The following is a 23,398-nucleotide window of genomic DNA, read 5'->3' on the forward strand; positions in this document are numbered from 1 at the left end:
CATAGAATTGTTCACCTCTAATTGCAGAAATTTCGCGTTTCTCGAAACTTCTTTTCACCTTACCGCCTCCGCAAACAAACAGCAGCAGAGGCAAAATTTGCATGGAATACTGATACCGGGAGACCATTTCATTTTTCACAAGAACTAGCTGTAGATGCATCTCAGGTACTCGACAAAGTAATACTATAATAGAAACAAATAACCAAATCCAAACTCAGAATTAAAGCTGTCATATCTCAAGTCGCTTTGTCGCTATTCGGGCGCAACCAACCAATAGAAGGGCGTCTGGGCCGCGTACGACAGGAAACCCAGTCGATAGCTCTGGATTGATAGTATAGTAAACGGCCCTTTCTGTCGCAGTCATCCACGTGTATAATGAAGGAGATTTGCGGCTGGTCGTCATGAGTCTGGAACAATCGGAAGACTTGTGCATGTACTTTGGCCGAATTCGTTTGAAACAAGATGGGAAAAAGCCATCTACAGTCATAGGCTATGACTATAGAAGAGAGAACGGAGGCCATTACTGCTTTTGCCGGCTAAAATCAATTGTTTCTACGTGGAAATAAATGTATATTTTTGAGGTCCGTCAGGCTGTCCTTTCGCACATTTTGAAGTGGTACACTCAGGGATAGGGTAAGTGGAGGGGTCGTCAGTGAAAGCACGTTGTGAAACGCTGAAAACGAGAGTCTCTGAGAGCCAAACTCATGGAGACTGGAGGGCGTATGGGTCTAGCTGAACATTGTTTCTGAAAACATGATTGTTTCTTCTATGGTGGCAAAACAGGGAAACGTGTTTCGGAAGCAGACTGATTTGCCTCTGCCAAGAACTGAATGATTTTGAATTGATTTTCAGAAAACTTTTCGTGCTTCAAAGACTTAAAATATATTTCCTCAACGCATTCAATCTTGTCAAACGGATTTTTCTTGCAGTCGCGTCCGAAGCAACGGTTTCCGCAATTCGTTTCTAGTTTAGCCAGGGTCAAACAATCGAGGGGAGCGGGTGCTAGTTACCATTGGGAAGTCACCTATCGTCAAGAGAATATTTACGCCGGCCTCAGTTCAAAAAGGCAAGCCGCGACCCCCACTGGAATGGAAATAACGTGTGATTGATAAATGATAATAAGGGACAGCGAATCAAATTAAACAGGGGCAGTGACAGTTCAAAGTTAATAAAGAGCGAGGGATTAATAAACTCTCGTCAACTTCGATTCCCGTTTGAACATGGTTAGTACATGTCGAGTGTAACACGCGAGAAACGCGCGCGTCTCGAGCGGGACGCCCAGCCCACCGAGCAGGTGAACTTGTCAAAATGCAAAACTTTGTATCAGTCTATCAGAAAGCGGCTGAGAAATATAAACCCTGCAGATGTTTCTGTGGCTTTGGGTTTCCAAATAAAATTCAATTAAGGGGAGTTTCCTTCGCCACTCCTTGTAGCCGCTATCGGCTAAAATGAATTCATGAAGAAATGGGATTTGTAGTATGTTAACCCACAACGGTTAAACTCGCTATCTGTGGTCCCTCGTTTTATCTGTCTCATTGTTATGTTGTTTAAAATTTCAATTCATCAAGTCTCGACAGCCAGACTGTACTTATAGCGGTTATTTTTAATGACACCATCATTCAAATATTTGTTCGATTTAGTAAATGCAAAACATTTTTATGCCGTCGGGTGAGATTAATTTCGATCTAGCGTAGGAGTCTCAGTTTAGTTTACAGTCATTTTCTTTATCATTCATATTCAATTATTTTGAACCTTGTTTATGAGCTTGCTAACTTGAATTGAAAGCGTACAGCGTTGATGGCATGTATTTACATTCTATGTTAAATTTTACAATAGTTACACATATAAAGTGCATTCTGGCGTATCTCGGTCGCACAAAAACGCCTTGAAAAGCAAAAATATAAACCTAACGGATAAAGATGAAGCGCATATCGAAGCAAACCCGAAAAATATCGAGTTTTAGAGATATTGGCATGTTCTTACGATCCGTTTTGTAAGTATAAGTCTGTCGACAAATGTCTTTTATTTTGCATAAACTCTCGACTGAATGCAAAACATTTTGAGTGACCCAAGGGACTTGACGTCCGTGAACAAACAATCGAAAAAAAATCTAGAATTCAAAGTTCTATTTGGTTTTCTTGAGGCAAGCAAACAGAACAAAGTTTCGTCACACTCCCTAAAAGTCCTTCACGCAGTACATATTGTAATGCAAGTCAGTTTTTTTCTTTCTTTTCATCTTATCGCACAATAGGCAATTTTTCTTGTACAAGCCGCATGCAATGGTACATAAGCATTTCACACCAACCGTTCAGGGACAATGCTCACAAAATTGTGCTACAATTCAAATTTCACTTCCTCGGCAAGAACATGTCGCCTACTCTTCTTCCTGTCTCTCTGGCATCGCCAAATGATGTGTAGTATTTTAAGCAACAGCATCAGCGAGCAGGAACCCAACAGGGCAGCATTAAAAATCGAATTTCGCTTTTTTTCATCCCAGCTCTCCATAAATGTTCCTGTGAATCCTACAATCATGGGCGCGTAAGGTGTAACTGTGAACAAAGTGCACTTCCAAAACACAAAATTGTCCAAGCAAAACCAAAAGAGGAGGGTCGCTGCGAGCCCGGCGAGAACAATAGTGCAGACGATCTCATCTTCCACTTCTACCGTGTACTTGAGCACAATCGCGGTGCCTTGGAAGGAGTTGTAAAGCGCCCAAGACGCGTACAACGCGATACCGTTAATTACGAGCACTTCCATCGCTATTCGGTCCCCGGTCGGGAACTTCTTCATACCATTGAGCAGGATGTCAAATCGACGATAGACGATTCCAAGAGCGACGAGCAGACAGGCAGCAGTACCGGCAATAAATCCAAGCGCGATGTTGACAAGGTCTTCACCCCATAACATGACCCAGCCGAGCGTGCAGCCGAACGCGAGAATGTTGAAGACGAAGAAAAACGGCGTGAGGACTTTAGGGCCGTGCCTGCGACACATCAGGATTAAAGCGTAGAACAGCCATAGGAGCTGCCATCCGAAGACTGCCGACCAGGTCCAGTAACTCCATTCGGCGGGGGTGATTTCAACGGGATACTTCGACAAGATCTGAAGGGTGCGATTGTAGATATGAAAATCTAAAATGCTCTCATCTGCGAACTGGCCGAAGTAGAAGAAAACAGCCGCTCCGGCGAAGACAAGGAACGCAGCAATCGTCAGGAAAACAACGGCACACCGCTTCATGCCGCACATTTCGACTAATGCTTCGCTGCCCGTTGCGCTGTATTCTTCAGATTTTCCGCTTTACGAGAAAAAAACAACAAGCTAACGGACACGTGCAGCGAAGTGTGAACACATATGCAATAACTGGGCGTCGCGTTGCTGAGTCCCTAAAACTTTTATTTGCCTCAACTATTTTATATGCAAATTTGGAAAGAGCCGAAGCTATTGAGCGATAAATAACGATGATGTAAACATGGCCGCTGATTGGTCGAGAGCTAAAAAGCACCAGGTGCGAATTGACGGGGCGCCAATTCTAAAGGTAGTGAATCATACATTAGAACCACAGGACTCCTACGCATATCTTCGAGCTACAGTCTATAAATTAACCTGCGGCTGTGTAAGTTAGGGACTGCCTGGTGGATTCAATGCATCGCAGTCGTTTCAAATTCATATATGACTCTTGCAGCGAACGCCTCTTTTGTGCAATAGTTTAAACCATGTTCTTAGCAGTAATGCCGTTTAAACAAAATAATTTTTAGACTAAGTGGCACTGAACAATACGGTACTTATCCGATTGTTTGAAGTGCCAGCATCGTTAGCTAATTATAATATATGCTGCCAAGTGAAACACAGAATATATGAAAGCGAAGTAATATTATGAAAAATATATTTTTCCTCCAAAAAAGTTAAGAAACCGTTCGTTGCATTTTAAAGTTCTCAATCATGATTTTCTTAATTACTTGAAAAATACCAACACAGTACTGTAGATAGCATCGTATTGAAACTAAGAAAAAATTCTTACTAGAATTGACGGTTCTATACTGCATAAAACTGAGTCAGAGATGTAACTCAGTACAGAAGTTAACAATTGCTGTTTTGTACTAATGCCACTTTAATTTGAAGCATTTCAGAAAAGCACTTTGTCAAATTCACGATTCCATCTGCCGATTAATTAATTTTTGCCTGCGTCAGTTGACAAAACCCCTCGATGCATCCTCGGGGACCTAGGGGCAGATAGCTGGCATGGGAAAGTCAACGCGGGCGGGAACAATTTCTTTTCTTCGTCGAAATTATTCTTGCCCGTTTTGATCTAGTTTCGCTCCGACGGTCTGCCCCTGGATATGCAAGGATGTCCTCGACGCTAGTTTCTAAAACTAGGAAAGAGAAATCAGGAACGGGCTAGGGGTTAGGAGTAAAGAGCAGTATATCTTACTCCAATCCTGCCCTCCAACTCTACTCTCAACCTTAAACCTAACACTAACCCCGTTTTTTCACATCCCTTGATGTTCAGCTGTCAGTAACAGCTTTGGTCGTTTCGCATCTAATGTATTTTGGCACAACTTCTAAGAACCTGTTTCAAATGAGCCATGAATTTGATAGCCTCCAACACTTTCGAATAAGCCTTTTTAAGCCTGGCTCACACTTGTGAGTTAAACACACGCGTCAGCATAAATAAAATTGTGAGTGAGCTAGCGTGAGTCACGCAGTGTCGTTGAGCTCGTGTCCTGATCTCACGCTGGTTCACAACTGTGACATACACTTGTGACATAAAAAAACAGTTTCTTGTTCTTATGAATGTGGTTACACAATATTTCTTATGCTGATGCTTATCACATAAGTGTGAACCATGCGTAACCACCTTTGATTCTAATTCTCAACATCTCTAATTCTCCCACCACACCCCCAAAACCGACACTCAAGCCCAAGCAAGGGGACCTCGACAGAGAACACAGGGGGAAGTTAGTTATTGATGTATCTGAAAGATATAAATATATGCATCCTAGTCCATCAACATTCGATAGGTTTATTTACTTCACCTGATGCAGAAATGTAAAACAAAAATAATTTTGTATTAGTAATATTTTTAAAATACAAGCGAGAATGGTAACTATACATGGGGGAAAACAGCTGATAAAAAAGATTTCATGCATTACAAAAATACTGAAAAAAAATTGTTAAAAGAAATAAAATAAAATAAAATTCTACTTCTTGACGCGGATTAAAACTAGGTAATCTTACCAAACCTACTTTATCTAGCCTACTTTCAATAGACACAAATAATTCAACATTGCTAATTTTCACCTTTTTTACCTGTCTTTTACGAAAAATGTCCTTGGAGAGAAATCCCGTTATTAAAGAATAAGAAGGTGAGGTTTTCCTATTAGCGCCCCCACAAATCGCTTAATAAACCAACCAGGGCCCAATTGCTCGAAGCATGGTTAGCGCTAACCCGGGTTAAATGCCATGACAACCTATAGGTTTTAATACCTCTCAACCAATGGTTAGCGCTAACCATGCTTCGAGCAACTCAGCCTAGAATTCGAATCCAAACCATCTCACAGGTGCCAAGGACGCGAAAAGTCACGTGACCCCTATTTGGCTTTGCATATGATTTGTCAAAAAATAAAATCTTGACTGAAAAAATGTCGGAGCTCCAAAAAAAAAAAAGAATAAGGATAAGACGACACAAAAATATGATATTTAGTGAGTTAATTCATTCATAAAACTTTTCAAGCAACTACTACGCTTTGTTTAAAATTTGACCGAGAACAAATTGTACACAAGTATGTTCTGCAGTCATTTCAAAACAAAGGAATCAACTTGTGAGATATTCCATCTTAAAATGATCCGTTTGACGGATTTTCATTTACACACTCAATAATCATTTTGATGTAAAAGTAATTATAAGACAAACGAGATAACGACGGGATAACGAAGTAACGCGTTATATAATTCGCTCTTCATTATCACCGCTGCTTAGGAGGAACCGGAGGCGAGTCTTTTGGTTTCGCCATCGTCGATGAGCGCGGCGGAAGGGCTGGTGTCTACAAAGGATAACAAACAAGAAAAAGGATTTGTGAGCGATCTTCACCCAACAACGTGAGGCCATGCAAAGAGATTAGTTGAGTGACCGTATTCCGGCATACGAATAATTCAAATTTGAAATGGTGTTTAAATAAATTAAAAAGTATATAGAAATAAAATAAATGGCAGTGCTCACAGGAAATCTTCCCCTTTGACCTTATATAAATCTTGTTACGTAGGCATTTTATAGTCTTTCTCATCCCTAATGCAAATTCCTTCAAGCAATGTGTTAATCTTAAAATTGGTAAACTTGAACTAAAGCCGTAAAAGGTACCTCTGGATCTCTCCTCACCACCCCTCCCTCCCCCTTAACAATAGGTAGCTTAAGCAACGACGACGGCAACGAAAACGTCACCCGAAAATATATCGTTATTTCATTTGTGCTACTTCGCGATTATTTCAACTCGATCAACTTCTACAGAAACGACGAACTATCCAGGAACCAAATTGGTAGGAGTGGCGTTCAAGTTAAGAAAGAAAATGAAAAATTCACCGTCGTGTGCTCACGTTCTCCAAAAACCCTAGAATTTGGACATTTCACGTTGTTGTTTTGCAGAGGACAGCGAAGAAATGTGCCAATATGTAAAGCGCACGTGCAAAGCAATTGTTTTTGCTCATTAAATCTATTGTTTTGTGGCGTTGTCGTTGTCGTCGTCGTTGCTTAAGCTCCCTATTATTTCAAAGAGATACAAGTGATTACACTGCACACCTAAAGTGGCATCTGTAACTAATTACCTGCTCTGCCGGCTCATTGCCGTCAGATCCACTGGATCCAGTACTGGAGCGCTGCTGTAATGCGTCGACGGACTTTTTCCGGCTGCCCTTCTGTGGCAGTTCCGGAGGATGGTGTGCCTGTGGTCCAGGTCTGGGTGGCTTTGGAGGAGCGATCTCCGATGAAGGACTGTCTGAGCTTGTGAACTGTCAAAAGTCGCAAGTCGCTTAGTTTTTTCCATCCTAAGAGACTAGTCTTAATCCGAATCATAAATTTCGTACGCAAGGATCAGACGGAAAACTGTTGTTCAAACAGTGGTTTAAAAGAACATCCAAAACGGTGACATAAGCCCCAAACGTAGAAGGATGCGCCAGAGGTGAATAATTTGTTTCATTTTATCGAATGAAAGTTAAAATTTAACATTATTTGAAGTTCAGAATCGACAATATTTTATTCCCAATACAAAGCCTTACAAAACGTTCAAATTCCAACGGCCGCTTCCACTCGAAGGTCAACGTCCCACTAGTAATTAATTATTACTCGTTCTCTAGTGACGTGAGCTTGGGTAAGAAAAGCTCTTAACAAATGGTGATTTACAGGGGTGGGGTGGGTTCGGGTGAGGGTCATTAGAGGAGGGTATTTACCTCTTCAACCAGCTGCGACATGATTACTTCGGTTGTTTTTCTCCTCTGAGGCCGGGAAATTCCTGATGCTGGGGACATTGTCATGGACTTCACAGGAAGGGGAGGCGGACTCTTTGTCGTGCCGCTATTGTAAAAGAGAAGAAGATAGCATTGGAACCATGAAAAAACTTGCGAGCACAAGTCTCTTATTTCCTTTGCTTCAAGGAGAAGTCTGCACGCAGGCTACCCACGAAGAGCTAACCAAGCGCTCTGACGAAGGGCTAACGCTCGAATCTCTTTAATCTCAAATTACCTCATCAACTCTGTTGATAAAACCGAACATTCGTCGAAGTCAGTTTTCTTCATCTGTTATCAACTCAATTGCAAGGAAAGTTGGACGGTGCCTCCCTTGCTACCGCGCATCACAGGATATGGTCCAAGAAGCTCTGATTTCTTAAGGACGGTGCCTAACATTTCAAGGGTATTTTTGCACGGTTTATGACTATGCGGGAAAACAAGATCATAACACAAGTGAGCGTTCAGAGAGGAGAGCTTCAACTCACTGAGGATTTCTACCCTAACTGAACACTAGACCACGCAACATGCCTCTTACTTCTGAAAACATGGACTACATACTCATTCCATTCACTGTATGATTGATGCATCTTATCCAGACTGTCGCGGACGGACAGTGCAGGCCGCTCGATGGATTTCCGGACAGTCGTCATCGATCTTACTGGTCCCTCTGGTGTCCGTGGTTTAGATACGATACTTGAGCGAGCCTGTTCAGAAATACGGGGAGCTTAATAAAAAACTAGCTATGTGGATAAATAGAGGAATTAGAGCTTATATGGGATGGTGCTTTCGCAGACATTCCACTAAAGGCCAAGTTAGATGGTACTTTGGTCGCATAAGACATTCATGATCAAAAAGATTGAACAAGATAAGCCCTTTGGACACAAATGGTATCTACTAGTTAATCTTGAGCATCACGGCAAAGATATAACGGTTCTTTGGTATTAATGAAAAGGCAGATAAACTGATTTAAACGCGTAAAATGAAATTCCAAAAAGAAAGAGAGAAAGACCACACCGTAAAGAAAAAAAAAATCTTCCTTTTTTCCTTCCCAGCGTAAAACAAAACTTTCTGTTTTGAAAACTCTCCACTTTGGGAAGCGTTTTAGAAAATCCAGTGCTTTCCAGTGCTTCCTTAGCCTCCTCGCAGACGTTTTTGGCTCGTCAAGTCACGCATTCCTTCATGTGCCCCACGTGGGGTGGAAGGCTAGTGTTTTCTCGTTCGTTTTCGATGTTAAACAATAGAGCGTTTTTCAATTGAGTGTCGTAAAACCAAAAACAAAGCAATTACTCTGACCAATCACAACAGACGTAAACAGTGCAATAAACCAATCAGAATTAAAAGCAAATGTATGTAAACGGCGCCAAGCGCGGGAAAACGAGTGCAAGCAAGTCACGACTGGTTTTGGTCTTGCTTCTCATTGGTTGAAAAAGTTGCACGAGTTTTGTTAACCAATCGCAGAGCGATGTAAAGCAAAACCAAAGCAAACGCGAAATTACTTTTGATACTTCGCTCTAATAGCAGTAAATAAATAAATTACTAAATAGGTAAATAACGTCTTTTACACAAGCAAGCCACCTACCTTTTTAAAATGCGCAGTCTTGGTCTTCATTTCTTTGAAGCGTTTTTCAAGGTTTTCGTGGAACGGCTTAAGAGCAGCGGAGACGCGGCTTCCGTGTAAAATCATTCCCTCCTCTAAGATATCAACCTGTAACGTAATGAAAAACCAAAACGTTTGAGCAGCTTTCAAGGTGACTTTCGAAGGAACGGTAAGAAGATTAAAGTCTTAAAGTGTATAGTTGACAAATCAGTTGTTTGTATCCTGCTTACACAACGCTCACCTGTTCAACAATCAATTCCTTTAACCTTTCCACGTAATCCGCACTGCTGGGGTTGTTTTTAAGAAACTCAGGAGTCAAGAATGCCTGCAAGTAAACAACATCAGGCTTCGATTACAAGTAATGAAAGAAAATGCCATTATATAAAATACCGCGGTTTAGATGAGTGGTTCGGGGAACAGCTTACCTCAACACCTATGACAAGCATTATCGCAAAACTGCAAACAGCCCATTTCTCGATTCGCTCTGACAAAGGGCTAACGCTCTAAACGTCAACACACGAATCTCGAATCTCTTGACGGTGACTAATTTACCTTCAGTTATCAACTCTGTTGATAAACCAAACATTCGTTTCTACTCCCCACTGACGCAGCACCACAGTTTATTTAGAAACTAAACCCCTTATCCATTTCTAAATCGTCGAGTGGGCAGGAAATGAACGAAATTGCAGCAACGAACCATCTCCTCTCGTTATTTGCTCACTTGCGTCGCTTTTTCAGCTCTTCATCAAGAAAGGAACTGTTACCAGTCTACGTCATCGTTATCGATGGCAAAGTTTACATCTCAAATACGTCGTTACTACAGCTTCCAAAGTGAGTAATTTTTTACAACCTTGTAAAGCAGTCAGTTGTCACTGTAATTGGTGGTATAGATAAGTATAGGTACACTTGTTTTATTTTTGTGGCCAGCAGGATTAAACGAAGGTAAGCAAAGTTGACTTGACTTGACTTGACTTGACTTGACTTGACTTGTCTGCCGCACAGCATCTCCTTATACCCTCCCTACCCCCTTCGGGAAGTTTCCCTACCTTTTCATAGTTACTGACTCCTCCCATGACAGCAGCATCGATAATTCCTCCAAGCTTCATGCTGAGTGGGTTAATGCTCATGTTGGGATCCACGTTGTATCGAGCGATCAGCGCTCGGAGCTGTTTGTTGGTGGACTCCATCGTCTCCAAGGCGTTCTGTACTGGATTGAGTTCATCCTGAAAAAGATATGTGGCAGAAATAAGATTATACATTAACCCTTCACTTATCAGCACCAAATTTCTCCCTGTAATATCAATACTTATTCAACCCCTGAGGTCATGGGAATTAAGGATGATCACCCAAGGTGAATTCTCTTGATATCTCAATAACTTCTTCCCTGTACTTTTATACGAAAAGTATGGGGACAACATAGGAGAATTTGTTCTTTGATACTAGGGATTGAAGGGTAATAACCTCAAGGTATATAGTTAACAATTTAACTCATATTTCAAGTTGCGAAAAATTTGAGAAGCAGCCGCACCATAATAAAGCACTACTCAACACCTTTTACTTGAACTTGCTCACACCATAGGATTCCATCCACAGACTCAAAACTTAGAACCGTCTTCTGAGGTATAACGAACAGCATGACAGGAAAGCGCTGCTCAATAGCATTTGAATGGTCACAGTTCAGAAATTAATCGACAGGACCACTTGTAGAACATAATAGAGCGGTTTTCAATTGCCGGTGTCGAAAGTAATTACGCGTTCGCTTTGGTATTGCATCACTACGCTCTGTGATTGGTTAACAAAACTCGCGCCACTCTCTCAACCAATGGGAATCCAAGCCAAAACCAATCGTGTTTTCGCCGCAACGCGTTTTTCCGCGCTTGGCTCCAGTTACATGAATTTGCTTCGAATTGTTGTGTTGTTTGCATCTGTTGCGATTGGCCAAAGTCATTACTTTGGTTTTGGTTTCACGACACTGAATTGGAAACCGTTCTAAACAGCACCACAATAAAGTACTGCCCAACAGCTTTTACGTGAATGGTCACACTTTAGGATTTCATCCCAGGCAGGTAAAACGGTTTCGATCTGTAATCCGTACGGTCTATAAAAGACTGTAAAAGTAGAAGTCGGTCCGCATACGGTCCGTTAATTATGTGCACCTCTTTAATCGACAGAACCACCTTGTATAGCATAATATAAAACAGCACCACAGGAATAAGCATCTCAGAAGCTTTTATTTGAATGGTTACAATTCGGGGGCCGGTTTTTGGAAGGCCGACTAACACTAATCCAACATTAAAAATGTTTTTAAAGGCTTATTTTAAGCGAATGGTAAAGAGAAGTCTAAGTCAAAACTAAGAGACAAAATATTTTTGAAGAATCTATATTGATTATTCGTCGGCGCGATGTTCATACATCTACCCAGACGATCCCACAATCCCTTATTACTCGTACCAGTCTTTCACGGTTTCTGGAGTGGGGAATACCGGGAAATGACAAAAACATAACCACAACACCAAGCTCTTCAGAACGACTGCCTCCTTAACCGAGTGAATTAGTAAAAATAAAAGCACAAGAAAGAGATTCAAAGGAACAACAAACAAAACAAACCATGTCGATTGCAGTTGCCTCAAACCAGCACAAAATGCCAGGGAAAGTGAACTTGGTGTAAATCGTTGTTCTTTCCAGCCAAAGAGTCTGCAAGAAATATATCAACATACAAATTCTCTTTACTGCTATTCATTCATTTTCTATCGCGCTGGTTGGAAGTACTCATTGGATCACGAGGAAAGAAGTTTAACAATCCGGCAATAATCACATAATGACCAATAATGACATGGAGAACCGCTTGCCGTAAAGATGACTCTCCGAAAAGAATGTCTCCCTGAGATAGGCGATACTTGATGGATATTTACATGAGGGTACACTTGAAGGGGCTTACTATGGATTAGAGAGAACCGAGTTCACTTGTCAATCAACTGGGAACAAGACGATAAGTTGAGTAAAGTTTGTTGTTGTTGTTCATGGTAATCAATCCAAAATTATGCGACAAATAAAATTTTACAAAAAAAGAAAAAAACGTTAGTGAGCACGCGATCTGGTAGTCTCCCTCGCAGCCGTTCTGTGTCTCGTCACTTAACGCTCCTCCCTGTGAAGGAGCGTTGCGTGGCGAGACACAGAACGGCTGGAGGGAGACTAGCGAGCAGGTGGGTTGAAAGCCGTGTTGCAAATCTATATGGAAACAGTAAATTTTTCAGTGGAAATTGAAAACATTTTGTTAGTGGTTCTGTAGGTTCTCGTTCTCCTCCACGCCTGAAATTTTATTTCTCTCTGGGAACAATGAAAATGAACACTACTTTAGCTCACCGAGAACTCATTGTCTTTGTTCACTTGTCCTTTATGCACTCCTCTGGAAAACTGGAATTTATTAACGTTGTTTACTTCGTAGAATCTAAGAAAATCAGAGCAGATTATAATCAGCAAATAAGAATCAACAATAACATTCATCCATCGGTGCCTATATGAGCTGACGTCCGGTCCTATTTCCCAGCAAGCAACGACGGCAACGGCAACGGCAACGGCAACGAAAACGTCACCCGAAAAGATATCTTTATTTCATTTGTGCTACTTCGCGATTATTTCAACTCGCTCAACTTTTACAAAAATGGCGAATTATCCAAGATCCAAATTGGTAGAAGCGGCGTACAAGTTAAGAAAGAAAATGAAAAATTCACTTTCGTGCGTTCCATTCTCCACAAAACTTTAAATGTGGTCATTTCACGTTGTTGTTTTGCATATGACGACAAAGAAATGTACCAAAATGTAAAAGGCACGTGCAGAGCGATTGTTTTTGTTCATTAAACCTATTGTTTTGCGGCGTTGTCGTCGCCGTGGTCGTTGCTTCAGCTCCCTTATGTAAAACGGACACGTCTGTTGCCCGTTCGTCAAGACCATCAACATCAACAAGGCCAGTAACGGCCTGATTAAACTAGGAAGTGTTGCTGCCGCCTTGTGCTGTCTAAACTAGCGCTGTTCAGGTCGCTAAACTAGAAAGCATGCGTTGCAAACAAACTGCGATTATCAGTCAGAAGAGATTCGCGACACAGTTGTGTTGCAAACATTTCCTCGCTGGCTCAACTAGGAAACATTTGTTTCCAAGGCAAATTTTGCATCCGTGAAACAACAATGTTTTTGGCACAATGAATGTAGTGCCGCTAACAACCATGATGGAACAGAGAATTATCTCTGTAGTGTATGTTGTAGTGCTAAGTGAGCTAACGCTCAGTGAGAAATTCATGGGTTCACTTTAGCACTTGAACATACACTGCGGAGTTAATTCTCTGATTCATCATTAGCGACATAAGTGCTAGCGGCACAACATTCAATATAACCTTGACATTCACATTGCGGCAATTACCACCATAATCACCCACGACTTGCTCCCGTCTGGCCTCGTAGCTCTGTCTATGGAGCAACAGTGATCAAATGCGGGGTCGTGGGTTCGATTCCCGCCAAAGTCAAATATTTTTCTTTGCCTCGTGCGGTCTCCCATTTTCTTACTAGGGCTAACGCTCAGTGAGTTAATTCTATGATATGGTAAACATAATACAAATAGGCCATTTCCGAGTTACTGTGAACCTCACTATGAAAGCGAGGCTAAGTGCAAAACTTTTCATATGAAAATAAGTTTTGTTTTCATATGAATGAAAACTAATTTTCACAACAAAAACTTTGTACTTAGCCTCGCTTTCATAATGAGGTTCAAAGCAACTCGGAAATGGTCTATTAGGATAGTGAACGAGGAGGCATTGGAGAGCGGGAGGAGGCCGCGCCCGCATTTCTCGCGGCTTGGCCGCTCGCTAGATACATCGCGCGCGGTACAGAACTTAAGAAAGGAAAAAGACTGCTCGCAGTGGGATCAGCAATGTTTTTGACCTAAATCAAAACACTTTCTGGCGTTCGTGAAGTATGATTTGCGTCCGCAACATGTTTCCCACGCAACTAAACTGGGAAACAATGTTTGCTAGTTGAGGCAGGCGCTTAGGAAAAGGCATAAAAATAGGACAGTTACTTGGTAATTTGTTCCAGAACGTTCTTCCTCTGGAATTTTCGCCTCTCGACAGGAACTGGTTCCACCTTGTTAATTTGGAGAACTTGGATGTGTCAAGAAAAAGATTACAACATTAAAATGCTAGTATTTTAACTGACGGTACCAAGGTTACTTTGAAGTTGGTGAAATTGGCGAAATTTATAAAGGATATTTTAATATGTTCAAAATTCAGTTTTTGGAAAGTATTTTTACGTTAACAGATTATGGAGAAAGTTATTTTTTGCGGATCATAAATAGATAGGGAACAAAATCACAAACATTGATAGACAGTTACCAGAAAATGGATCGTTTCTCTGAACAAATAATGTCCGTGGACAGATACCACTGCTTATTGTTCAACACATTACAACACTGCCCAAATATGGCCGTGGTGCACTACATATTCTTCGTTCGTAATCAACAGATATCCTGCGATATACGTAATTTCGTGTGTCGGGGAGATAAAATGGCAAAATAATGATAGTCTCCAACTTTTTTGCAATAAAACTGTGATTTGTTATCAATGCGTCTAATAATAAGACAGTTATCCTGCTCAATCTTGCGGAATATCCACTGATTTTTGCCTCCTACGGCGTCGGCTAAGTATCAGGCGATATTCCGCAGGATTTCGCAGGATAATTGTTAAATATTTTCAGGTCAAAGAAAGGTCCCCACGTAGGTGCGGCGACAGAAACTATAGTATATAGCTATATGGAGACCAAGGTCTGAATGCAAGGATACACTGTTGGCCCGAATGCTTGATTTCATTGGTAATGGCGTCCTTCATCTTCAGAATCTATTAGGACAACAAGAAAAGGAACATCGAGAGTTGAAAGGAACAACACTCCAGTTAAATTGCGCTGTGGACAGGCAACTAATAATAACAACAACAACAACAACAACAACAAACGTTTAATGGACAAGGTCTATACGAGTCTTTAAGGACAATAAAAACTAGAATTCCCCACCTGAGCGCTTGGGTACTGGCTTTGAATACGGACGACAAACTCGCCAATTTTCTCGTACTCCTTACCACGATAAACGAAAACTTTATTCTGAAAGCAAACAAAGGCTCGAGTTAACAACATTAAGGACAGTGCCTACTAATAATGAAGTATTTTTGTGTGGTTTATGACTATGCGCGAAAAGCGTCTTTTAGCAACGGCTATTGGAATCCAGAACGAAAATTGGGGGTAACCACGCATTTTTCAGAGATAATTAAGCAACAATAATTCAAAAAAGTAGTAAAATACAAAGCAATGCATGGGACTTTTTTTCCATATTGAAGCTTTATTATCTCTTAAAAATGCATGATTACCCCCATTTTTCTTTTTAATACCGAGAGCACTTGATAACTTCTGCTTTCTCCGCATGGTTTTAAACCGCGCAAAAATATCCCTATATAAGTAGACACCACCCAAAGGAAACCCGAGTATCTCGAGATGCGCAGAACGTATGCGCAGTAACAAAAGTAGGCACCGTCCTTGAGTATCAAACATGAACACTAAAGGACAGCTTACCCTTGCTGGATTAATTTTAACCAGGACCAAATTTGCACTTGCATTCATGAAGACCGACAACAGGTACAACAGATACCTGATATTTTGGAGGCTGTATGTTACACAGGACACCCCTACTACGTACGGTCAGGTGGGTCAACTGTGTTCTTGTGGTATTTTGATATAAATCTCCATGGAAACACTTACTCTGAGGAAATTCGGGAAGCCAAGTCCATAAAAAGCAACCTTGAAGTATTCAGGTTCTCCGCGGACAACCTTGATTATGTTGTCATAAAATCCAGCCTGCTTTATCTGCAAACAAAACAATACAATTCAAATGGTGGAGAGAGCTCAGGACAATGGCAAACGGCAAAAATGACCACGTGACCATGTTTACCGTGTATTTGCCGCTCGCTGTTTTCAGTTTCTCAGTAAAATTGAGTAGTTTTGCATTAGCGTCAAAGGTCAGAATTATTTTGCACTATCCCCATCTATGTACCCATTTTTTCAAGAAACATAAACACGAATCTCACGTTTGCCGTTTGCCTTAAACGCGATTCTAAATGTCTCTAATATCGGAACCAAGGGATACACAGAGGTCCCCCAATTAAGAACTCAAAATCAGTAAAACTTGTACCTTTCCGTACACTTGTCATACAACAATATTTACTGACGCCACAGCTAATTTTAAATGAAACATTATTTACTTTCGTACCCATGAAATGGGCTCTGACTGATCGGTTTATTAAACAAAACACAAAGTTTTAGGATGCACGGCTCGTTAATCGGTCACATTTCTCTTAGACCTTATACAGGGTTCGTATTTTTTTTGAGCTTTTGAAATTCCATGACTTTCCATGACCATTTCCATGACTTCCTCCAAGTTTTCCATGACCTAAATATGACCATTTTCTTGGAAATCATCTTTCATTTTGGGTATGTTTTTACTATTTTCTTCGCAAACAAACCCAATTTATTTTGCACTTTTTAATAAACATCATTTTCCATGACTCTCCATGACCCACACCGAAATTTCACGACTTTCCAGGCCTGGAAATGAAATTATAAAATTCCACGACTTTCCAGGTTTTCCATAACCCGTACGAACCCTGTTATAATAGCCGTGATTGGCTTAAACCCCGGAAAAGACAATGGGGAGAAAAGCTTCGTTTCTAAGGACACAACACCACGAAAAGGCTCGAAACACTGAAGCTTGGATCGAAACTCCGACAGGATTAAAACTATACCACTACAAGTCCGCGAAGCTACGGTCAATTAGGGAACTTAAGCAGGGATGACGGCAACGCCAACGAAAACGTCACTTGAAAATACAGTATTATTTTAATTGTGCTACTTCGCGATGATCTCCACTCGTTCAACTTTTACAGAAACGGTGAACTACCCAGGAACCAAGTTGGTAGGAGCGGCGTTCAAGTTAAGAAAGGGAGTGAAAAATATCACCGTCGTGTGCTCACTTTCTCCACGAACGCTTGAATTTGGTCACTTCACGTTGTTGTTTGGCAGAGGACGGCAAAGAAATGTACCAAAATTTAAATCGTACATGCAGAGCGATTGATTTTGCTTATCAAACCCATTGTTTTGCGACGTAGTCGTTGCCGTTGCCGTCGCCGTCGTCCTTGCTTAAGTTCCCTAACAACCCATGACTAGAGCGGTTTCAGTTGAATGTTGTTAATTAAATAGAAACCTTAGTACTCACTCTAACCAATCACTGAGAATTGAAATGTAAAACCAAAGCAAACACAAGTAATTTTGGATAAAGGGGTTAGTTTCGAAAGAAACTGCGGTGCTGCGTTGTTTGGTTTTTATCAATAACAGCGTTGATAAGGAAATTTGACCACCGTAAAGAGATTCGAGTGTTGATGTTTCAAGCGTTAGCGCTCGAATCATGCACTTTACAGTGGCAAAATGAGCTTATCAACTCTGTCGATAAAATCAAACAAATAACTTTTGACGTTCAACTGAAAATCGATCTAAAAGCAATCGTAAAATTCCATCCTCTTACCAAAATCTGGCTGAGCTGAATGAAATCAAAAGTCTCCTTCTCGTACTGTTCGGCGAGCTCTTTGCAAAGTTTAATGGCGTACTCCCAACACTGCGGACAAGATGCACGTCAAAAAAATGAAACCACAGCTGAGAACACCATCAACGAAAGAACTGATTTAAAAGACAACAACTAAACAGTTTTCATTTAAGTAGTTACAGACGTTAACTTTCAGAAACTGTGAAATTTACCGAGAATGTATGGCTGGGTGGCAAGCGAGCTGTTAAGATATACTACCTTATCTGCCACACATTCTTTGCAAAATCTTGACACTTTTAACGCTCGTTTTTTTAACACCATTAAGCTAACATACCACCCTCAGACAATACGAAGTTTGCCAAACTCTTTCAATTTGTGGAGACCTTTTATTTGTAGCTACTGTTGTTTTGTCGTTTATGTCAATAGAGCTAATGAGGCTGAGCATGTAAACAAAATTGATCCGCCTACAAAAAGAACATTTAATCGCAGTCCTGAGATGTTGTTATAATGTGAACTGACGGTACATTGAGGAAAACAGTTCGTTTACCTTTCCCTTGTCAAAGTAATCGATAATGTCCTTGAAGAGCATCTCTTTCAGTTGCCGCTGGCTAGTTGCCGCTTGGTACTTTCCTTGGCTCGAGAAGACAGCTTGATCAGTCCACTACGACAACAAACAGCGACAAAAAACAAAAAATAAACAAGTGAATGAGACCCCAATTAGGGTCTGTTTACATGGGGGGAGGAAGATCCTAGCACAAGGAAGATCCTAGAAGGCGAAACAACTTTCGTTTGGTTTGCATGCAGAAATTTCAGTCGGAGTGGTTACCTAGTGGAGAAGGAAAAGAAGAAAAATTGTCGGCCTTCAGCAGCAGAACGCTAGGCTCCCGCCGTATTTGTTCTTTTTTGTCCCTAGTACAAGGATCTTCCGAGCGAAGGCAGTTTACATGGAGCTAGGATCTTCCCATCTCTCAGCTAGGAAGTTCAGCCTATCTCTAGGAAGATCCTAGCGCTAGGGCCAAGTACAACTTTTTGCATGTAAACTGAATAGAGAAAACATATGGCGCTAGGATGATCCGCCTTCTAGGATCTTCCTAGTGCTGGGATCTTCCTCCCTCATTGTAAACAGCCCCTAAGAGTAGTGTTCTTAAGATAGGGCGGTTTTCAATTGAGTATCGAAAGTAAGAAGTGTTTGTTTTGGGTTTCCCGCCTTTACTTCGCTCTGTGATTGGTTATCAAAACTCGCGCCTCCTTCGCAACCAATGAGAAGCAAAACCAAAAACCAATCGCAACTTGGTCACACGCGTTTTCCCGCGCTTGGCGCTGTCACTTGTGTTTGGTTCGAGCTTTAATTGGTTCATTGCCCTATTAGGTCGCCCGTGATTGGTTAGAGTAATAACTTCGGTGCTGGTTTAACGACACTCAATGCCAAACCGCTCTAAAAATCCTCTCAAAAAGTAGAATAAGGGTGCTTTTCATTTGTGAGAACTGGCCGGCCAGTTCAATCATTTCGCGAACGGAATGTACCAATTTGAACGACAGTTTATGTGCCACTTTTTTTAATTGCTTCAAAATGGCGCACACTGCTCTCATAACGTGCCATTTAAAGAATTCAAAGAATCAGTCCATCAAATTTTACGGATCAACCGCTCTGGCCAGCCAGTTCTGACTAGTGGAAAGCGCCTTTAGACTAAACCAGAATATTGTCTTTGAGGTACAGTATAGCACACTACGATTCGACTTCGTGCCCTCCTTCCAACAAACGTTCCCTTTGTAACAATTATAAGCGCACTCCTTTGAATGAGTGTTTGTCAATAAACACACCCTTTTCACTAACCCCTCCCCTTCCTGAAATCTCTCTCACACTGAAGAGCCTGTCGATTGCGTAAGCCCCCAACCCCTCCCCCATTCCGATAAGTGGACCTTTGAAGTAGTTCACATTGAAGTTATACACAAGAAAAAATCTTCTGTGACAACGCGTTGTTACTATAATCTCACAGTCTTTAGTTTCTGTTATTGTCCATGTGGAGTTCTTAGGCCGGCATTGAAATATTTATGTCCAAAAGAAGTAAGCCCCTTCCATGGGACCACAAAATGAAATAAGCGCCCCGGGCGGTAAAACGAACCTTAAAGCCTGGTTTTTACTAGCGACGCAAGCACAAGAGACAGTGCTTATTTCACCCTGAAAACAACCTCGACGCAAACATAACCACAAGCGCAAGCACAAGAGTGCTTATTTCACCCTGAAAACAACCTCGACGCAAACATAACCACAAGCGCAAGCACAAGAGTGCTTATTTCACCCTGAAAACAACCTCAACGCAAACATAACCACAAGCGCAATCACAAGAGTGCTTATTTCACCCTGAAAACAACCTCAACGCAAACATAACCACAAGCGCAATCACAAGAGTGCTTATTTCACCCTGAAAACAACCTCGACGCAAACATAACCACAAGCGCAAGCACAAGAGTGCTTATTTCACCCTGAAAACAACCTCAACGCAAACAACCACAAGCGCAATCACAAGAGTGCTTATTTCACCCTGAAAACAACCTCAACGCAAACATAACCACAAGCGCAATCACAAGAGTGCTTATTTCACCCTGAAAACAACCTCAACGCAAACATAACCACAAGCGCAAGCACAAGAGTGCTTATTTCACCCTGAAAACAACCTCAACGCAAACATAACCACAAGCGCAATCACAAGAGTGCTTATTTCACCCTGAAAACAACCTCGACGCAAACATAACCACAAGCGCAAGCACAAGAGTGCTTATTTCACCCTGAAAACAACCTCGACGCAAACATAACCACAAGCGCAAGGACAAGAGTGCTTATTTCACCCTGAAAACAACCTCAACGCAAACATAACCACAAGCGCAAGCACAAGAGTGCTTATTTCACCCTGAAAACAGTCTCGAGGCAAACATAACCACAAATGAAGCACAAGAGTGCTTATTTCACCCTGAAAACAGTCTCGACGCAAACATAACCACAAACGCAAGCACAAGAGTGCTTATTTCACCCTGAAAACAGTCTCGAGGCAAACATAACCACAAACGCAAGCACAAGAGTGCTTATTTCACCCTGAAAACAGTCTCGACGCAAACATAACCACAAGCGCAAGCACAAGGATCAAAATTTTTCCTTTTCTTGTGCTTGCGTCGCTTTCGTTTTCACTTGACATAAAGCTCTTCAGTGCTTGCGCCCGTGCTTGCGTCGCTAGTGAAAACCAGGCTTTACGGTCGAAATACAGTTCCCTAATTATTGCTCGTGAACTAATTTTACTCCATTCCCACCTGGAGGTCATCTGCTCTTCTCAGAAGTGTGAAAGCAGCTTCAGTGTAATTTTCAACACTTAAATGAAGATCGCACAACTTGTACACGTAACTGAAGAAAAGGAAAATAAAACCACGTTATGTGAAGCGACGAACGGGTACAATTGACTTTTGACTAAGTAAGTTCCCGTTGGGCATTATTAGCCATTTTGGATTTGGTCACAAGACCTTTACACTGGAAAACAGAGTATTATCCGACTTTCTTGTGAGGAGAGAGGATAGGAGACAGGAGACAGGAGGCTAAACAACAAGCCACGCAAATATGTATAAGAAAATACTGAACACTGAGTTGCGTGTGGCTCGCGAAAAACGCCGATTAAGATCTCACCGAGCAGAAAACCACGTAACATTAGAAAGTCAAGTGCAAGGGATGGGAAGGAACTGCGAGACTGGGTAAATCAGGAACAATAAACGAAAAAATTGAGGAAATGTTACTTTTCGTTTTTGCTTTGGGTAGTTTTAAAGGGAGTTTTGAGCAAACTTACAAAGTATTGATTGTTCTCATGCGGAACATTTCAGACAAAATGTTTAGGAGGGATTTCCGAATTTACCAGCTCGTGATCTTGTTAAGAAAACCCTAGCTGGTAATCTTTTTGTACACAAGGCCACATTTTTATCTTTTTGATGCCAAAAGAAATCAATGTTTCAGTGTTACCCAGTGACTATTCAATATAAAAACTCGAGTATTTCATTTTCATCTGAAGTGAAAAGGTAAGATTCGGAAAGACATTCCACCAATTAAAATCGATCTCCGAAGTGCCCTTGGCGATTCTGTATTAACGAATTTGACAATGAATTATGAAATGAATTATAAATACTGCAGAATTTTAACTTACCGATCGTACATCTCGTCCTTCTTAATCTCGTTGTAAAAGTTCTGTAATTGACGAAAAACAAGTTAGTACTGCGATAAAATAAATGAGGATAAATAGAATAAAGAGAAATTACAGACCGGTTTCCAACTGAGTGTGGTAATCACTTTAGCCAATCACAACGGACGCAACCAGAGCGAACCAATTAGAATTAAGCACTGAAGTCAATGTAACTCGCGCCAAGCGCGAGAAAACACATGCGACAAAAAGTGGAAAGTAAAACGTGGCGCCTTTTTTGCACAATGTAGTCAAATCAAACCAAAGCGAACGCAATTAACTAAGACACTCAATTGAAACGCGTTTTACGTTTACGGTGGTAATATCATTCAAAAGAAATAAGAATCATTTAAGAGTAATCTCGGCCGTGTGGTACAAACTGTAGAGACTCACTCACCAGCACATTAACAGTACAACTCATCCGATTGTCAATGTTATCATCACCGAGTACTACAGTCCTGTAGTCCAGCAGTCTTTCTAGGAGCTTGGTGATCAAGCCTACAAATCTGGTGCCATCCTCTTTAAACTGCGCTGGCTGTGAACAGTTGCTGAACAGCTCCAACAAGCTGAAGATAAAAATTCTCTTATTAAAGGAAGGAAGTCCCTGTCCCAAGCTCCCCTTAAGCTTGCTTTCTTATCTTGAATCAAAGATGATCAAATTTCCAAAAGGGGTACAAACAAGGAATTCTAATACAATGACAGCTAATGACGTCAGAGTTTCAGGAGAATGGCAATTCTGAAATTGGGTCCGCCCGTTCCAAAAACGGATTTTAATAAGTTTAATCTTATCCGCTTTCTTGTAATTTTGCACTTTGTGCCCAGAACACTGGTTCTGTTTTCCAGTGTGGTATCTTTTATCCAATTTAGTTGTACATTTGGTGGCACTATTAATTTATACTTGATTGACAAAACTTTGTTAGGCAAAACTTTATAGACCATGAATGATACGATCCAGAGGCCTTCTGGGAAACGTTTTCATTTTCGAACGTATTCTTATCATAAGAAAAGTGTGCCCCGAGACTAGCACGCTTAAGCCATATCCTGGAGAATAATTGTGGAACCGTTTATGCCTGGTTTGGCTATCAAAACATCCAGCTATATCATTTTTGTCACCTGCCAAACAGTCCCGCTGAAAGACCGACTCATATAATTCTAATAATTTACAGATAATTTTGAAGAACTGAATACAACTATTTGAGGGTATGCATACAGTTTTGAAGCGCAAAATTTAAATATTTCACACGCACGAACAGAGAAAGCTCTCGATACTACAGATACACAGGCTAATCACACCTTTCCATAACTCAATAGTTCGGATCGTTTACGGGCTTTGTACCCGACAATGTTGTTTCAATCGTGTGAACTGTAAATTAGTTGAGCGAATTTCGATATGCCGGGTGGGGCAATGAAAATTTCTTTAAGGTTGGAATGGAAATTCTGTAGCCAATTTGTGTACGTAGAACACCATAT

General features: G+C 41.1%; 2 protein-coding genes across 2 annotated transcripts in view; both read right to left on the reverse strand.

The window, feature by feature from the left end:
- Positions 1 to 1,583: 1,583 nt before the first annotated feature.
- LOC146465820 (uncharacterized) lies at positions 1,584 to 3,545 on the reverse strand. The gene has a single exon (XM_085128035.1). The coding sequence runs from the start codon at positions 3,244 to 3,246 to the stop codon at positions 2,335 to 2,337; it is 912 nt and encodes a 303-aa protein (XP_084984161.1). The 5' UTR covers positions 3,247 to 3,545; the 3' UTR covers positions 1,584 to 2,334.
- A 1,455-nt stretch (positions 3,546 to 5,000) lies between these two features.
- The window catches only part of LOC146465821 (dedicator of cytokinesis protein 1-like), a 73,510-nt gene continuing 55,112 nt past the window's right edge, over positions 5,001 to 23,398 (reverse strand). The window contains exons 42-59 of the mRNA XM_085127926.1: positions 22,326 to 22,494; positions 21,896 to 21,936; positions 21,021 to 21,111; positions 18,265 to 18,378; positions 17,700 to 17,789; positions 15,884 to 15,988; positions 15,146 to 15,232; positions 14,919 to 14,973; positions 14,160 to 14,241; positions 12,455 to 12,539; positions 11,699 to 11,785; positions 10,138 to 10,314; positions 9,333 to 9,416; positions 9,074 to 9,199; positions 8,053 to 8,198; positions 7,438 to 7,561; positions 6,817 to 6,999; positions 5,001 to 6,041 (exon numbers count right to left, since the gene is read on the reverse strand). Coding sequence (XP_084984052.1) covers positions 5,964 to 6,041; positions 6,817 to 6,999; positions 7,438 to 7,561; positions 8,053 to 8,198; positions 9,074 to 9,199; positions 9,333 to 9,416; positions 10,138 to 10,314; positions 11,699 to 11,785; positions 12,455 to 12,539; positions 14,160 to 14,241; positions 14,919 to 14,973; positions 15,146 to 15,232; positions 15,884 to 15,988; positions 17,700 to 17,789; positions 18,265 to 18,378; positions 21,021 to 21,111; positions 21,896 to 21,936; positions 22,326 to 22,494 — 1,924 coding nt within the window. The 3' untranslated portion in view covers positions 5,001 to 5,963. The remainder of the gene's footprint in view (positions 6,042 to 6,816; positions 7,000 to 7,437; positions 7,562 to 8,052; positions 8,199 to 9,073; positions 9,200 to 9,332; positions 9,417 to 10,137; positions 10,315 to 11,698; positions 11,786 to 12,454; positions 12,540 to 14,159; positions 14,242 to 14,918; positions 14,974 to 15,145; positions 15,233 to 15,883; positions 15,989 to 17,699; positions 17,790 to 18,264; positions 18,379 to 21,020; positions 21,112 to 21,895; positions 21,937 to 22,325; positions 22,495 to 23,398) is intronic.

The sequence above is a fragment of the Pavona decussata genome, unplaced genomic scaffold (genome assembly GCF_977016875.1).
Source record: "Pavona decussata unplaced genomic scaffold, jaPavDecu1.1 SCAFFOLD_155, whole genome shotgun sequence".
Lineage (NCBI taxonomy): Eukaryota > Metazoa > Cnidaria > Anthozoa > Scleractinia > Agariciidae > Pavona > Pavona decussata.

Bases quoted from the DNA above. Each gene is read 5' to 3' on its own strand.
- LOC146465820 (XM_085128035.1), bottom strand. From the start codon at position 3,246: ATGTGCGGCATGAAGCGGTGTGCCGTTGTTTTCCTGACGATTGCTGCG.